The 17,886-nt window shown below is 40.9% G+C and overlaps 1 protein-coding gene across 4 annotated transcripts; it reads right to left on the bottom strand.

The window, feature by feature from the left end:
* Positions 1-9,603: 9,603 nt before the first annotated feature.
* On the bottom strand, positions 9,604-12,727 carry LOC147919072 (pentatricopeptide repeat-containing protein At5g24830-like). 4 transcript variants are annotated; one of them, XR_015593761.1, is made up of 6 exons: positions 12,447-12,727; positions 12,176-12,349; positions 11,954-12,078; positions 11,675-11,860; positions 9,888-11,588; positions 9,604-9,812 (listed from the first exon to the last, which is right to left on the bottom strand). XR_015593761.1 is itself a non-coding variant. In XM_087506192.1 (5 exons), the coding sequence occupies exons 2-5, from the start codon at positions 12,179-12,181 to the stop codon at positions 10,121-10,123; spliced, it is 1,785 nt and encodes a 594-aa protein (XP_087362318.1). In that variant the 5' UTR covers positions 12,182-12,349; positions 12,447-12,727; the 3' UTR covers positions 9,604-10,120. The 4 variants fall into 4 exon arrangements, 2 of the variants coding, with proteins under 2 accessions (XP_087362318.1, XP_087362317.1); XR_015593760.1 differs by having other exon boundaries at positions 12,176-12,509; XM_087506192.1 differs by having other exon boundaries at positions 9,604-11,588.
* Between the last annotated feature and the right edge of the window lie 5,159 nt (positions 12,728-17,886).

The raw sequence follows: 17,886 nt of genomic DNA, 5'->3' as shown, positions 1-17,886 counted from the left end.
CAGAGGGTGGAATGGACTTGTGAGGTATTAGCGGTTTTGTGGTTCCAGAAAAACCCTTGTTAGTTTCTTCTGCGGATGAGGAGTCAACAAACCTTGTGGTGGTGGTTATGGTGTGAGAGCTTTCGACTGGCTTATTGACGTTTGCTGGGTGTGATCTCTTTCGGACTATCTACCATTCATTTGAGGAGTCATTTGTTTGGGAGTCCAGATATGTATGTGTTGATGTCGCTGGAGGAGGTGGTTCTGTAGTCTGAGGTGCTGGAGAAGGCACATTGCTAAGTGGAACATCTTGGGAGCTAATGTGGTATGAGCGTGTTGGCAGTATTGGAATTCCTGCTACTAGGTGCTTCTTGGCCTGGCATGTAAAAGCTGGTGCCTACTTAGGAGTCTGAAGGTTTTTGATGTTTTGAGAGACTGAAGCTTCAGGTTGGTGCAAGTTCTAAGTAGAGGATGTAGATATAACCATAGCAGTTGGACAGCAATGACAGAGGTGTCCAAATTCTTTGCAGTAGTCGCGTTTGGGAGGCAGATGTAAATACTCGACCCAGATACAAGTTTCATTTGCTGCATCATCCTCAATGAGAACAGATTGGGGCAAGTGTTTTTCTAGAGTATTTCGACCTGTATCCTTGTGTCCATAGATAGTGGAGGGAGCTGATGCTTTTCCGTATGGAGCGGCTCCCCAATACCTGAGGCGATGGTGCTTAATCCTGGAAAAGAGTAAAGTTGAGGGGGAACATCCTTGAGAATGACCCAGATTGGAAGAGATACGAGCTTCATTGGCTTAAGGGATGCTGTTGGAGACCAGGGAGTGACTGTGAACAAGAAACCTCCCGCTTGCCAGCATCAACCCTCCAAGACCCATTGCCGAGTTAGATCAGATGGGATGTAAATGAGCACTAGACTATTAGGAAGGCAGCGAATATTGATTCTCCCCTTTTTTCCCCAAATGAGATTTAGGTCAACGAAAATCTTATCGGCTGGCGGTGGAGTTCCATGAAAGTGGGCCACTATATGGTCCTTCCAAGTGTCAGTATATTTGAGTATGACAGAGGCTGGAGCACGTAACTTGGGAGTACTATCCTCCGTAAAGCTTGATTGAGCAGCTTTGCTAAGGTTGCGGAGAGAAGGGTTGAAGCGCTCTGCCCTCTGGAGTTGAGTATCGTCGATTATGGGTGGTACTTTGACTGGCTTCATGTGTGAGGAGGGAGCTGGTTCTGCTTTAGTAGTTGAGTTATCAGCCGAGGGTGCCGCTGGTGAAGAGGAGGACTCTAGGGTAATTGTAATTTTCAGATCTGAAACCAGAACTTGGTTAACCGGCGGGTGAGAGTGAGGTTCATGCACCGCCTGGGGGTTCGGATCCAGTGGTTCTGAAGTGGGATATGTCATTAGATGTTTGGATTGGAAAGGGAAGAAAGGAAAAAGGAACTTCTCAACGGCGGCGTGAAGCCAAACCGTCGGGGAAGTGGGTTCCCGGTTATCGCCTAATTTTTCGCTCCTTTTGGAGAGAGAAAACTTTTATTTTTCGAGGATATTGCATACATTCACATTTTTATATATGTATAATGTTTAGATATGAGTGTACAAACTACAGCTTTCCAACAATTCCAAAAATGCAAAAGGAAAAGAAAATCTAAAAATTAACTAACACTCATGTTAGATAACAAGTGTTAGCTAAAACGATTAAGTTAAAAGTATAACAAAAAAAAGGATTAAATTAAATTGTACTAAAATATTCCTTGGAGAGAGGCAAGCAATAAATATCCCTGGATGGAAGAAAGAAGAGTAAGAAAATTAATTATTACAGTTTATGAGAGAGTTGGAGAGCTAATTTATGAAGCCTCATTTCATAAACCTAAAGCTGCCATGGGGATCAACCACTTATTTTTCTACTCCTAGTATATAATGATACTACTACTAAAGTTTGATCTAAGTAGCAAGTACAATGTAAGCCGGCGTGGACTCTACTTTGTGACTTGTATGAGTTCCAATAAATAAATCTTACTAGTAAGTATTTTTGTTATTTTTTCAAAAAATAAAAATTTAAAATTTGGAACATCATGTGAAGAGGATAACAGCTGGAGTAGATTTATAACAGGACGAAAACAAAACATTATGTCTCCGTATGTTGAAAGTGTATCGGGCAGAGCAGATCAAGCGGTTCAAGTAGAACAAAAGCGGATCAAGCAATTTGGCTGTTCAAATGCAGATCAAGCGGTACGATATATTTTAAATATATTATATTTTCGAATTAAAATTATTTAATATTTTAAATATAATAATATAATAATAGAAAATGTTAATAACTACAACAAAATTAGTATGTACATAAGTTATATAAAATACATAAACATAAATATCAATAATTATAAAAATTGTATTTTATTTACTTAGATAAATTTATTAAATATCAAATTATTGTATGTAAGTTTTACATCTTTGTCAAATTTAATAATTTTTTTGAACTCATACAAAGTTATGATTAAATTTTGAAATTTCAAGTGGTGATTCTACTGTTGGTGATGAGAAGTATGCGTAGCTCACTAATTTTTTCATTATCATTTTCACTTGTTTTTAAATTATGTTTTGTTATTTGTTAGGATTTGAACTTATTTCTTTTGGACTTTCGTTCAAGTTTTGTGTGAAATTATAGTTGTTTAATGATTGGAACATGCTTAAAATATATATGATTTGATTATTGTTTTGACTCTAATTGATTTGATTATTGATTTGAGAAGAAGAGATGTCTCAAAGTCATCAATGCGCACTGCATTTTCTTCATAGATGAACTCACTAAAACTCAAACGGAAAGAGTGGGGAGCTATTTTAATAGAATCACCTATGCCGTTAGGAGGTGGAAGAGTTGAAGAAAGACTTGCAGCAAAAATAGAAGATTCTTGGTTTAGTAGATCTTAGACAGCTAGAGCTTATTCCCATTTTTTATTGTTGTATCTGAGAGAGATTTGATTTGGTTAAGAAAACTGGTTGAGAAAAAGAAGGGAAAATGAGAGCATAATAAAGAAGAAGAATTCATGATGAACAATGTAGAAGACAAGAGATCGGCGCTTGTAGAGTAGAGAGCTCAGAGATCTCTTTGAGAATTTGCACGAAAATTTAAGTGGAGGAACCTCTCAAGTTCGTCGACAAAGAAGGAGAAGGGTTGAAAGATCCCTGTTTGGAAAAAAGAAAATAATTTTATTAAAAATAGAAAAGAAATATACCTAAATAAATTTTAAATCTTTTGAATTCTTTCATAATAATCATTATATTTTAAAAGATCTTTTTGCTTGCTCACTAGTATTTATTCAATTTGATATCGCACCTTACACTATAAATAACCTATGAACGTCAATCTACCAAACATCAATCTACCAAACAACCTCATTCATACTACTTTGTTATTTTTTTTTTCAATTCTTCTATGTTAGAAAATAATAGATTTCTTCACAATCTGCATCACTAATATATATTTCGTATTTTTTTTTTATGCAGCTCAATTGTAATCATGACAATAAAAGTAGGATCATAATGTATGTTTTTTTTTCTTTCATGGTCCAATTTGGTTTTAGATGCATCATAAATAAAGAATTTTAGATTTAAACTTTGCTAAAAAATTTTAATCCTACATGTTATTTTTAAAAAAAATATGCTACAGATCTCTTCATATGAGTTTTTTAAAGATAAGGAGATTAAATCTATAATTTTCCAAAAATTCTTTTCATTTTCATATACTTTTCTTTTGTTTTAAGGACTTAATTTCAGAAAAATAGATTTGTAAAAAGTAAGATAAAATTTATATTTCATCAAATCAATGTTATTTCTCCCAAAATTTTAAGTTTATAACGATTTTCTTTTAAAGTGTAACATATATATTTTTTCTTTTTTTGGAGGGTACATAGAATAATGAAATTTTTTATTTTAAAAATCTTATATTTATAAGGTGAATTTTTGTTTGAAAGTTTTTGTTACTACTATCCGCATCATATATGCTTTGTTTTTATAATTGTTTTTTAGTTTTCTATTTGTGCTTTTTCTAATATCTAACATCTTTAATAATTTTTCTTTAATATTTTACAGGTAAATAAAAATATGTATGATCCTCCTCTTTTGATTTGATCTCATCTTCCAAGTTTTCTAAAACATTAGAGCAATTGATGTGGATAGAAAAAAAAATAGAAAACTAAACTAAAGAACATTGTGTGATTTTATTATACTACATATGTATTTTTGATATTTACGTTAACCTCCACAAATGATACATGTTTGACTAAAAATCTATATTCAGTTACACAATTTATGTATTGACTAAATCAAATTTAGTGTATGAGTAATATCAGCAATGTTACATTGTGATAAGAAAACTAAATCTATGTAAATACCTCTTTACCAATTTAACATATGCACAATAATAATAAAAAAAGCACCAATACTACATGCAGAAAAAACATATTAAAGAATTAAGTAATTTTTCAACATGAGAATATAAATAATTTTTCAAAAGTTTATGTAATGGGTTTTCGCCTACACATTTTACTATTAAACCCTCTATCAATATTAAACATATCTAATTAAGTTGATTAAACTACTATTATGTAAAAAACAAATTTTCAGGCGGGTTAAATCTTAGAACTAACAATCAAAATAAACTTATACAATCTTAAATATTAAACAAAACAAAAAATGAACAAATAAATACAATGTGTATGTTTAATTTTTAAATTAAAAAAATAGTTGTATGGTGTACTGCGCTGCGGGTTAAAATCTAGTATATATATATATATATATTAAAAGATACAAATAAATAAAGAAAACCAACAAGGAAACTTCGTGAATCATTAATTTTGTTGTCGAGCTTGATTCGGATCCCTTCATCGAGCTTATGTGCAGTGCTACCGAGGAAGGACAGAAAGTTGGTAGAAATGGAAGACAAACTTCCAGAGCAATATTTGAGGCATTGCATATGTATCTTGATTTCAGTCTTTGTCTTGGTAGTAATTATTTTTCTTTTCTGATAAACCATATCGGCTGATCCGGTCATCCCTGGTAGAAACGCACCGAAGTACTTCAGAGTGAACTTCTCCCCAAAGGGCCACCACACTGCTTGTCCCCAGTTTGGAATGCTTTCAGACTAATGCCAGGGGTAGTCAGGCCGTCTTCATTTCAGACTTTGTCACTACGGCTGCCCCCACTGCCACCTTAACCTCCGATGGCACCACCACTGTCAATCCGGCTCACGAACACTGGCAACGTCAAGATCAGCTGATCTTCTCCAGTCTCCTTGGTGCAATATCCCTCTCGGTGCAATCTCTGCTTTCCAAGGCTACCACGTCGGCGGAGATCTGGACAACTCTTCACACCACCTATGCTCAACCCAGTCGTGGTCATATCCTCCAGATCCGTGACCAGCTCAAGCATTGGAAGAAAGGGACAAAGTCTATTGAAGAGTACTTTCAAGGTTTCACGGTGCGTTTTGATCAACTTGCACTACTTGAGAGTCCTATCCCACATGAAGATCAGATCGATTACATCCTCGGTGGCTTGCCAGAAGAGTATAAGCCCGTTACGGATCAGATCGAGGGTCGTGATACAACACCCTCGCTGGATGTGGTGCTTGAGAAGCTGATAAATCAAGAGTTGAAGATTCAAACCTTGATGTCCGCTTCCTCTGCTCTCCCTGCTTCGTCTCGTGGTCAACATGCTTCGCAGCACCGCTCGCAGTTTTCACGCGGCTCTCACGGTCGTGGGTACCAAGGTCGTGGCTATCAGGGACGTTGTCAAATTTGTGGCATCCATGGACATAGCGTTCGTTGGTGTTCTCAATTTCAAGGCCACCATGGCAGCCACGTGCGAATCTTTCCTTGGGTTCCACGTCTACGCCAACTCCTTGGATATGTGACACCGGTGCGACACACCACTTAACATCGGACCTTGCGAACCTGTCTCTTCACCAACCGTACAACGGTGGCAAGGAGGTCACTCTTGCGGATGGATCTGGTATTCCGATCACCCACACGGGTTCCGATTTACTTCCCACACCTTCTCGATCTCTTAAGCTTAAAGATGTTCTTTATGTCCCTGATGTGTCTAAGAATCTTATTTCGGTGTATCGTCTATGCCATGATAATCAAGTCTCGGCTCATTTCTATCCTGCTCATTTTCAGGTGAAGGATCTCAGCACGGGGGTCCGGTTGCTCCAAGGCAAGACTAGGAATGAGCTATACGAGTGGCCGGTTCAACGCAACACCATCACCGCATTCTCCACAACACCCTCACCAAAAACCGACCTCTCCTTTTGGCATTATCGACTTGGGCATCCCTCTTTTTCGGTTTTAAAGGCACTTGCTTCCAAATTTTCTTTGCCTATTTCAAATTCCTCGCAACAACAATGGTCGTGTTCCGACTGTTTGATTAATAAGAGTCACAAATTGCCTTTTAATTCCAACACAATCACTTCCACACAACCTCTTGAGTATCTCTACATGGACATGTGGACATCTCCTATCTTGTCCGCTGATCACTTCAAGTATTATCTTGTCATTGTCGATCATTACACCCGCTACACCTGGTTGTACCCGTTGAAACAGAAATCTCAAGTCTAGGACGTGTTCGTGGCTTTCTAGGCTCTTGTGGAGAACCGTTTTCAACACAAAATTCGGACTCTCTATTCTGATAATGGAGGCGAATTTATTGCATTGCGTTCTTTCTTGGTTGCTAATGGGATATCTCACCTCACGTCTCCACCACATACACCAGAACACAACGGTATCGCAGAACGTAAACATCGTCACGTTGTTGAGACCGGTCTGGCGCCTCTAAGTCATGCTTCAGTTCCACAGGTCTACTGGCCATATGCTCTAGCAACCGCCGTGTATCTGATCAACCGTATGCCTACCGACGTGCTTAACGGTATCTCTCCGTACGTAAAGCTGTTCAATCAATCTCCAAATTACATGAAGCTACGTGTTTTTGGTTGTGTGTGCTATCCTTGGCTGCGTCCGTATCGCGCAACAAAGCTTGAGAGCCGTTCCACACCGTGTGTATTTATCGGTTACTCACTTACTCAAAGTGCATACCTATGTTTGGAGATTACGAGTGGTTGAGTATATACATCACGACATGTGCAGTTTGTTGAAACTGAGTTTCCATTCTCCTCACTACCGTCGTCGCATGCAACACGTGACTCTTCCCCTGTTTGTGTGTCCTCTCCACCGGCTGTCTTGTTACCCTTGTCTCCAGCTCATTCCTCGTCGCTCCCGTGCTAGGTTCTTCACCCAACGTCGCCGGCTCCAACATCCGTGTCTTCGGTGTTACCACCAACACCACCGTCTCCTCCAGCATCCGCATCTCCGACATCGCCAGTTATGCCACCCTCATCATCTCCATCTGAGATACGATCCACATCCCCACCATCCGTTAACATGCATCCCTCTCATAACGTAAGCCCACTAGATTCTCCAGGCCCAACATCCACTTCAAGCCCATCTCCAACAATTCACTCGAGTCCACATCCACGAGAAACATCACCTTTGCCTACACCTTCTTCGTCGTCACCAAGTATCGTCTCACAAACCACAACCACCACCCAAACATCAACCTCCACTTCATCCTTAGCACCACACCTGAACCCACAGCCACACCAATACGTTCCGCTACCAAACCAAAACCACCATCCCATGACGACGAGAGCAAAGAACCACATCACCAAACCTAACAAGAAGTTTAATCTCCTGGCTGTTAAAGCTCCTATTATTCCCACAACCGTAGCTCAGGCGTTGAAAGATCCAAATTTTAGAAAAGCGATGTCGGAGGAGATTGATGCTCAAATGCGCCATCACACATGGGATCTAGAGAAGCTGTCCCCATCACAACATGTGATCCCATGTAAGTGGATATTTACTCTTAAGTACAATCCTGATGGTTCTATTGCCAGGTACAAAGCAAGACTTGTTGCAAGAGGGTTTAACCAACAGTACGGTTTGGATTATGCGGAAACATTCAGCCCTGTGATTAAATCCACAACGGTTCGGTTAGTTCTCGAAGTTGCGATCAAGAAAAATTGGAGCATAAATCAAGTTGATATCAATAATGCATTCCTCCAAGGCACTCTCACCGACGAGGTGTATGTATCGCAGCCGCCGGGGTTTGTGGATCCATATCGTCCTCATCATGTTTGCCGGTTACGTAAGGCGCTCTATGGCTTGAAACAGGCTTCACGGGCTTGGTATCAAGAACTCCGGACTTTCCTTCTCAACTCCGGGTTTACTGGCTCACTATCCGATACCTCCCTCTTTACCTACAAAATGAATAATGATTTTCTCTATGTACTTGTTTATGTAGATGATATTATTATTGCTGGTCCACCGTCTTTGGTTCAACCATTCAATGCGTCCCTTGCCGCTCGCTTCTCTCTCAAGGATCTTGGTCCTCTAAGCTACTTTTTGGGGATAGAGGCCACTCGCTCACGACAAGGGCTACACCTTATGCAACGGAAGTACGTCACCGATCTGTTGGCTCGTACTAACATGCTTGGTGCGAAACCGGTTGCCACTCCGATGTCTCAGTCACCAAAGCTTACTCTTCACTCTGGTACACCGCTAGTTGATGCTACGCAATATCGGAAGGTTGTTGGGAGTCTCCAGTATTTGTCATTTACTCGTCCTGATATTGCCTTTGCGGTTAATTGGCAAGCTGTGAAGCGAGTTCTTCGTCATTTGGTAGGGACAACGTCACATGGGATTTTTCTAGATCGGATTGTCCACTAACGGTTCACGCTCACTCTGATGCGGATTGGGGAGGTGATGTTAGTGACTGTTTATCTACAAATGCGTATATTGTTTATCTTGGCGACAATCCCATTTCGTGGAGCTCAAAGAAACAACTAAGCGTTGCACGGTCATCAACGGAGGCTGAATACCGTGCCATCGCCAATGCTGCCTCTGAACTACAATGGATTTGTTCTATGTTATATGAGATGGGGGTTGTGTTACCCGTTGCACCAGTCATTTACTGCGACAACATGGGTGCAACGTCTCTATGTGCTAATCCGGTTTTTCACACTCGGATGAAACACATAGCCCTTAATTATCACTTCGTTCGTGGGCATATCCAATCCGGTGCTCTTCGTGTCTCACATATCTCTACGCATGACCAGTTAGCTGATGGACTTACAAAACTTCTTCATCGTTCACGATTTAAGGAGCTTTGTATCAAGATTGGCGTCAGAAATCTGCCTTCATCTTGAGGGGGGATGTCAAGGAGATACGTATCAATCATCCTAATGATGATCGGATATCAATCATCTATTTATGTAAACTAGTATATTGTGTATTTACTCCTATATGAATACCCTAGTCTACACTTTTTGTATAAGTACTCATGTTTATAGTGGAATGAAAATCATCCTTCCATAGCAGATGGAACATGGGTTAGTTCCTTCCAACCTTTCCTCCGTAATTTTATTGTTGTAACAGAAGCTTCTTTCTTAATTTGAAAATTTTGGGATAGTGTTTGTAGATATTAAGAAGTTATGGTTTAACGAGGACAACAGGATGGAGATTTATGTTAGTATCTTGTACATTATTAACTTTCACATGACGCGTCAACTGAGTGTCAACTATACCAGTATAATAAAGTTGTATTGCAATAAGCATAATACAATACTTGTACTCGACCCAAAAACCATGCTTGCAAAGGGCGTATTCACATTTTTCAAGTAAATTGTAATGAAAGGATGTTTCAGACAATAAAGTATATTGGGAGTTATTGACGAAACAGCCCTGTGAGTGCCGAACGCCCAAATCATCCATCAAAACCTGAATGTAACTATAATTTGTGAGAGATGCGAATAAAACATCAAATGTTTCCCAAAACAAGGAACAGAGGAATACCATTTGAGGATTCCTCGCATGTAACAAAGCCACTTCTTGTGACTCCACCAAGATTCTGTTGTTCCTCATGTAATGTGTTGGTTTAATCTGGAACAGGGTTCTCTTGTTCCTCATGTCAGATCTTCTATGTTTTCAAAAGAAACTGAACTTAACTCAGATGTCCATCAAACTATTAATCAAGGGCCTTTCAGGAAGGATAAAAACTTGCTCTCTTTGTCGATTGAACCAACGCATTACTGTTCTTCTGTATGCATGTGCTTTAGGATGCTTGGACATGAAACTCCTGCGTTCCTCGTCACTAACCACTTTTTGTAAACTAAATGCGCCTCCTCTGGTCGCTGCAATCTGGTATATTTCTTTACTAGTATCAAAAATGGAACATGATCCATTGTAATACCACCAGTTACTTGCATTCTCGACAAAAGGCTTTCGGCCTCCTTCAGTCGACCCTTCCAACAGAGACCTCTAACCAGCTCAGTATAAGTAATGATATCAGGTTGACATCCCCTTTTCGGCATTTCATAATACAACTGAAACGCCAACCGCAAGCGACCCCATGTACAAGCAGCACCTACTAGCAGATTATAGGTGACAGTATCTGGGTGGATTTCGGTAGATCGCATTTGATGCTTGAACCGCCACGCATCAAAGAACCTTTTGCCTTTCACATACCCATGAATCAGAGCATTGTATGTGTAAATATTTGGTTTAACACCATAAGAAAACATTAGATTTAGGACAGATAAAGCACTGCTAGTATCTCCACTTCTTCCATAACCATCAATAACAACATTCCATAGCAGAACCTCTGGAAGCAAATAACTTTTTAGCATGCTTAGAAGGAACTCGTTCGCCCTGTCCACATCTCCTTGTATACATAGACCTTGAATGATAACTTTGTATGAAATCTGATCAGGAGCAACACCGACATTTTGCATGGTACCATGGAGATCACATGCCTCATCAAACTTTCCCTCTTTGCACAAGGCGCTGATGAGAGTGTTGTAAGTGAAAATATCAGGACTTACTCCTCTCTTTACCATGTCACACATGAACCCATAAGCAGCTACCATGTTTCCACTCGAACATAACCCACGAATAATGACATTATACACAACTGAATCAGCAGATACATTTTTCTGTGACATCTCCTTCCAAATCTTAAGGGCTTGAACCACATGTCCACTCTTAAAATAACTATCCATCAGAATGGTACAGGTGACTAAATCTAAGGGTGCGTTCGCCTGGCTACTATCTAAGATCTCTTCAAGGAGTTTTGTGTTGTTGTTACCTATAACACCTTTCTGGCAAAGTGCATGCACGATTATGTTGCAAGTCACTCTATTTGGCTTAATACCATATTTACTCATAGTACTGAAGAGATACAGAGCTTTATCTACATTGTTAACACTGCAAAGACCCTTCATCAAAGTGTTATACGAAACACAGTTGGGAGAAGGACCCATCTCCCTCATCTCTCTAACAAGCCCATCTGCCTTGTCGATATAACCTAACTTACACAACCCGTTTATAAGATGATTGTGCGTGATCAAACCTGGAATAAATCCACTCTGCATCATTTTTTTCCGTAGCCAGAGAGCAGCATCCAACTTCCCTTGTAAACAGAGATCCCTCATTATAGACGAGTGAATAGACAAAGAATCATCATAATCAAAGCTCTTCGTCCGACATACACTCTCCCTGCAAGTGAAGCAAAATGCAGGCTTTATCAGAAACACTTTGCTAGAGTTACAAACAAACCATAAGTTAGTTGTGAAAATACAAACCTCAAAGAAGTCAGACGATCCAAACTGCTTTTCAAAATCGAATCCAATACATTAAAAATAGCTTCCGGGTCTCCCTTTTGGTCATAATCTTTTTTATCAGAAAACCAATTCTCAGTGCACGAGTGAGGATGATTGACAGGAGTGGATTGAGGACGTTCAATACAAGAAAGACGCATTTCAAAGTCCCTGCAAAATCCATAAAGAAGAGACTCAGCAAACAGATTGGTCAGGAAGCCAATAAATGAATCAAGAACAAAAGATGAATCAAACTAGACTAACCTCAGGTTGGTGAAAATAGGAGCAAAGATCCTAGCAACATTGTCGCTGACAAAATCAAGGCTTTGGTTGAGTAAGCGAAGTACAGTGACTTGAGAAGATGAAACTTCCCCACAAGAAATGAAAAGCTGCTTTCCAAATTTAAAAACATAAAACGAAGTGAGCTGAAGCATAAAAATCAATACTTTCGTATAACCCACCAACAAAAAAAAGCTGCAAACTTACAGCCATGGATTAATCAGAGAAGCAATGGAACGACAAAGCGAAGTATAGCACTTTGAATAAAGCTCTTCTCCGGTGGAATTAGAGAAGATACATTTCGGCTATACTCTTAACATGCCTTTGATTTGGGGAACAGAGACGATTCATTCAAACGCAAAATGGCTTATGATCTTAAAGCTGAAACATAGATTTTGGTCTTAGAGATGTCACAAGATAAGCCCTGAGGACGTGAGATTCGCGAACAATGGAGATTGAATAATCAGAATTTGCAAACCTGATCCAGATTGCGAAAATTGGGAATCAGATGCTGAGGTAAGCTCTCCTTGGTTCTGGGCACGTTTGACGAAAATTAGGGTTCTTGCTTTTAATGGGCCGTAGTAGCCCATTATTAATTTTAAGACAGGCTTTTAGTTTCATCTCTTTCGATCATTTCACTTTTTTTTTTTTTTTTAAAACAAGATAAATTGGAGATTGTGTATTTACAACCAATCTTACTTAAAGGTCGAGAATTTTCTTTTTGTTTTTCCTAACGAACTAACTCTGTAAGGAAAGCTCGAATGCATTGATGTGTATGGTTACAATATATATAGCCTTCGACATAAGAGTTTTGCTATAACTAATTACATAACTCTCCTTCAATATACATCTCCTTTATACGCCCTTTCAAGATGGAGGTAAGTTCTGGACTCCAATCTTAGAATTAAGCTCAAGAAAACGAGGTTCTGGTAGCGGTTTAGTAAGTGCATCAGCTAGCTGATCATCACCTGAGATGTGAGCAACGCGTAATGTGCCGGACTGGATGTTTTCACGGACAAAATGATAGTCCAAAGCAACATGTTTCATCTTGGAGTGAAAAACTGGATTAGTGCAGAGATAAGTGGCTCTCATGTTATCACAGTAGATGACCGGCGCAGTTGGAAGTCTGATCCCCAATTCGGTAAGAAGCGAACATATCCAGCAAAGTTCAGAGGCCGTGTTGGCGACGGCTCGATATTCCGCTTCGGTTGATGATCTTGAGACACTCTTCTGTTTCTTAGAGGACCATGAAATCGGGCTACCACCATAGTAAACGATATAAGCGTTGGTTGAGACATAGTTACTTTTATCCCGACCCCAATCAGCATCAGAGAAAGCATGAACTGTCAAAGGAGCATCACGGTGCAAGAAGATACCAAGAGATGATGTGCCCACTAGATACCTTAGAACACGCTTAACAGCTTACCAGTGATGCTCCTTTGACAGTTCATTCGTAGGTCGACGCATAAATTGTGAGAGTCTATTCACCGGGAAAGCAATGTCAGGACGGGTGAATGACAAGTATTGTAGACTCCCTATAACCATTCGGTATTCTTTGGCATCATCAAGAGTTGTACCAGAGAAAATTGTGAGTGTGGACGACGAAGACATGGGTGTGGAAACCGGTTTTGCCCCCAACATATTTGTCTTAGCCAGAAGATCTGAAATATACTTGCGCTGCATCAGGTGAAGCCCATTAGAAGTCCGTGTTGCTTTGATTTCCAAGAAATAACTTACGAGACCAAGATGCTTAAGTGAGAACCGACGAGCTAAGGAGACATTGAACGCTTGCACCAAAGAGAGAGGACTTGTAATGACAATATCATCGACATAGACAAGCACATATACATAGTCTTTGCCATCATAGTAGATGAATAATGAGTTGTCAGCAAGAGATGTCTTGAACCCAGATTGTAACAGGAAGGTGCGGAGTTCTTGATACCAGGTTTGAGGAGCCTGTTTCAAACTGTAGAGAGCTTTCCGCAGGCGACACACATGAGTTGGACGATCCCGATCGATGAAACCGGGAGGCTGTGAAACATAGACCTCCTCGTAAAGATGTCCCTAAAGGAAGGTATTATTGATATCGACCTGATGAATCGCCCAGTCTCGTTTCACAGTCGTTTCGAGTACAATGTGAATAGTAGTAGACTTAATAACTAGACTGAAGGTCTACGAGTAATCCAGTCCATACTGTTGATTAAAACCTCTTGCGACCAACCTAGCCTTGTACCTGTCAATAGAACCATCGGGTCGATACTTTAGTGTAAAAATCCACTTACACATGATCACATTTTAAGCAGTGGTAGGAGGAACCAAATCCCATGAGTGTCCACGAATCTGAGCGTTGATCTTCATTGCCATTGCATTCTGCCAGTTTGGATCTTTTAAAGCCTGTGCCACCATTGTTGGAATGATTGGGGATTGGCTAACCGTAAGACCATATTTACGATTTGGTTAGGAGATCTGATTTTTGGACTGAGTTTGCATAGGATGTTGATTAGACGGTGGAAGTGACGGAGGAACCGGTTGGATAATAGGAGCGGTGGATGTCGTAGACGATGATTCAGGTGGAGAAGTCGAGGTAGGTGTTGGTGATTGCAAGGACAAAGAGGACGATGAGTTGGGGCTTGGTGATAGACTGGACCGACCTGAAGATGGTGAATGAGATAATGGGCTTTGTTGGGCCTCACTGTTGGACATATCTTGAACCCGTTTAGTTCTACGTTCATGAGGAGAGTCAAGGGACGCAGAAGATGAAGAATGAGATGCGGACAATTCATGCGACAGAGAAGATGCCAGTGAGGGAACCAGTGATGGAGCCGGTGATTGAGCCAGTGATGGAGCCGATGATGGAGCCGCAGATGGTGAGGAAGACGAAGACGTTGGCGTTGGCGGTGACGGAGGGTGAAGATCTGTCAACGGAGGTGATGTAGAATGAGCAGGTGGCGGCGGAGCTGAGGACATGTTTACCACCTGAATCGAAGTCGAGGATGGAGTAGATCCTGGTGGAGTTGGTGAAGAGTAGACCAGAGCAGGAAGTGGACCAGTAAAAGCTGAACGTGAAAAGAGGTGTACTTGCGACTATCAGGGACATTCAAGCACAAGTACGCACTATGGGTTAGAGAATACCCTAGGAAAACGCACGGAGTGGAGCGAGCTTCTAACTTGTTTTGTCGGTAAGGACGAAGCCACATGTAACAAACACAGCCAAACACTCGAAGCTTGAGGTAATTCGGATGAGCATCGAAGAGTTTGTGATATGGGGAATCACCGTGTAAGACATCAGTGGGCATCCGATTAATCAGATAAACCGTAGGAGCAAACGCATAAGGCCAATAGCTTGTCGGAACCGACGCATGACTCAGCATTGTAAGTCCTGTCTCTACAATATGACGGTGATTCCTTTCGGAGATACCGTTATGTTCAGGGGTGTGAGGCGGAGTGGTAGATGCGAAATACCGTGAGTCACTAGAAACGACCGTAATGCAATGAACTCACCACCGTTGTCCGAATAGAGAGTCTTAATTTGCGTTTGAAACCGATACTCCACAAGCGCCTTGAAGGCAATAAAAAACATCTTTGACTTGGGATTTAAGTTTGAGGGGTAGAGCCATGTGTATCGGGTATAATGACAACAAGAACAAGATAATATTTGAAATTTTCAGAGGATGTAATGGGGGAGGACCAAACATCAGTGTAAATGTATTCAAGGGGTTGAGAAGACACAATTGTGTTTGTTGAAGAAAGAAATTTATGGCTTTTATTAATGCAACAATCAGAACAAGACAATTGTTTTTGTGGGGAAGGAGAAAGAGGTAAAGAAAAATTTGAGACAATTTTGCCATTTTTAGAGCTGTCAAAATGGGCTGTTCACGTCCATTTTGACCCGTCCAACATTGTCCAATTTGATTTTGGAAAAATAGCTGTCCGTGTCCATTAACGTCCGGTCCATTAACGACCATGTCCACTTATGCCCATATTTTTATGGGTTGCCCATGGACGTCCATTGGACAACAATATAACAAATTTTGTAAAATAAGAAAAAATGGTGTAATTAGCTTAGAAGATAAACATAAATGATCCTTTTGTGCTGCCAATCACATTGATCAACATATAAAACATAAAAGATGGATCCAAAAGCAATAAAGCATAAATGTTTCATCTAGAACAAGAATGATAAACATCCAAACACAATGATGGATGCCCAAGTCGAAGATGCCATGAGGAGATATCGGTTTTTGGTGATAACGACGCCGAGAAAACATTGATGGTATTATGGTTCACCAGCCACCTATACAGCTCATTCTTAGTTCGGCCTTGGAGTAACTTGGCCACGTGATCAGATCCTTCACCTGAAAGTATGCAGGAACGAAGTGAACCGAGACCATGTTAGCATTGCACAACCGATAAACCGAAATAAGATTCTTGCAAACATCAGGAACATATAAAACATATGTTAAAGCAAGAGAGCGGGAGGGGGTAGGGAGTAAAGCGAAACCCGTATGTGTGATTTTACGGCCAGAACCATCGGCTATCGTCACATCTTCTCCCCCAGTGTAGGGCTGATGGAGGGAGAGATTAGCCAGATCGGAAGTGAGATGGTGTGTAGCACCACTGTCCATAACTCAATTGGCGGGTTTGTAAGACGGAACGGTAGCAACATGAGCACGAGGGTTGGATGAAGAAGAGTAACCACCACCAGAAGGTTGATAACCACCACTCGAGGTTTGCAACTGAGAACACCTCCGTGCACCATGGCCAAAGACACCACACAACTAGCAGCAGCCTTGATATCCTCTACCTTGGGAGCCACGGGATGAGTTGTGATGATTGCCACGAGACGAGAAACGATTCTGGTTGCGAGAATTGTTGTGATGACCAGGTGACTTGTAAAAGGCAGCATTGGCTGTAAGCGGAACAAAGGAGGAGGCCGAGATCTGCGACTGAAGCTTCAACTCAAAGTTAATAAGCTTCTCGTGAATTTCCGGCATAGATGGTGGAGTATCACGACCATCGATCTGATCAATGAACAACTTATACTCTTCCGAAAGACCGCCAAGAAGATAATAACTTGCTCTTCATGCTCATATGGTTTCCCAAGAGTTGCAAGATGATCAAAACGAGCAGTGAGCCCCTGAAAATATTCATCAATAGGTTTAGTACCTTTCTTCCATTGTTTAATCTGTTCACGTAACTGTTTGATGTGTCCCCCACTTGGCTTGGCATAGGTGGAGAAGAGAAGACTCCAGATCTGTGCTGAAGTAGATACGGTGGAGAGGATAGGCTGAAGCTCAACCAAGATCACCCCCAAAGGACTTGAATAGAGAAGCTGATCTTGTCGCTCCCATAAGTTGTAGGCTGGATTTGCAGCAGTGACACCATCGGTGGTGAGTGTCATAGCCGGAGCAGCCGTAGTGCCATCAAGGTGACCAGCAAGGCCATAGCCGGCAACCAGAGCGCGAACTTGTCGATGCCACATCAAGAATTTGGAAGCCATGAGTTTAGTCACGTTCGACATGTTGATATTATGAAGAGTTGTTGCAGAAGCAGTGAGAATAACGTCGGATGGTGAATGATATGTCTATATTTTGTCTCTCCTTAGCCTATTTTTATCATGCATTTAGCTAGGATAACTCATTGGTTTGCATCATTTTCTAGTTCTTTCTGTACACTTAGCACGTCTAGGTAGCTCTTGCATCATCCTTGCATACATTGTGCATGTTGGAGTATTTTAGGTATTTAGGAAACGTTGGAAGCCATTCTCGTCCGAGCCATGGTCACCATCTCCGTTTCGTCCGAGCCATGGTCACCATCTCCGTTTCGTCCGAGCCATGGTCACCATCTCCGTTTCGTCCGAGCCATGGTCACCATCTCCGTTTCGTCCGAGCCATGGTCACCATCTCCATTTCGTCCGA

This window comes from Camelina sativa, chromosome 20, assembly GCF_030686135.1.
Source record: "Camelina sativa cultivar CO46 ecotype springtype chromosome 20, ASM3068613v1".
NCBI lineage: Eukaryota > Viridiplantae > Streptophyta > Magnoliopsida > Brassicales > Brassicaceae > Camelina > Camelina sativa.
The sequence above is the reverse complement of the archived record's forward strand: the minus strand, read 5'-3'. Positions and strand labels throughout refer to the sequence as shown.

Coding starts and splice junctions, on each gene's coding strand:
- LOC147919072 (XM_087506192.1), bottom strand. Junction 11,861..11,953: donor CCTATTTTCACCAACCTGAG/GTTAGTCTAGTT, acceptor TGGATTTTGCAG/GGACTTTGAAATGCGTCTTT. Junction 11,589..11,674: donor GATCGTCTGACTTCTTTGAG/GTTTGTATTTTC, acceptor CTTCACTTGCAG/GGAGAGTGTATGTCGGACGA.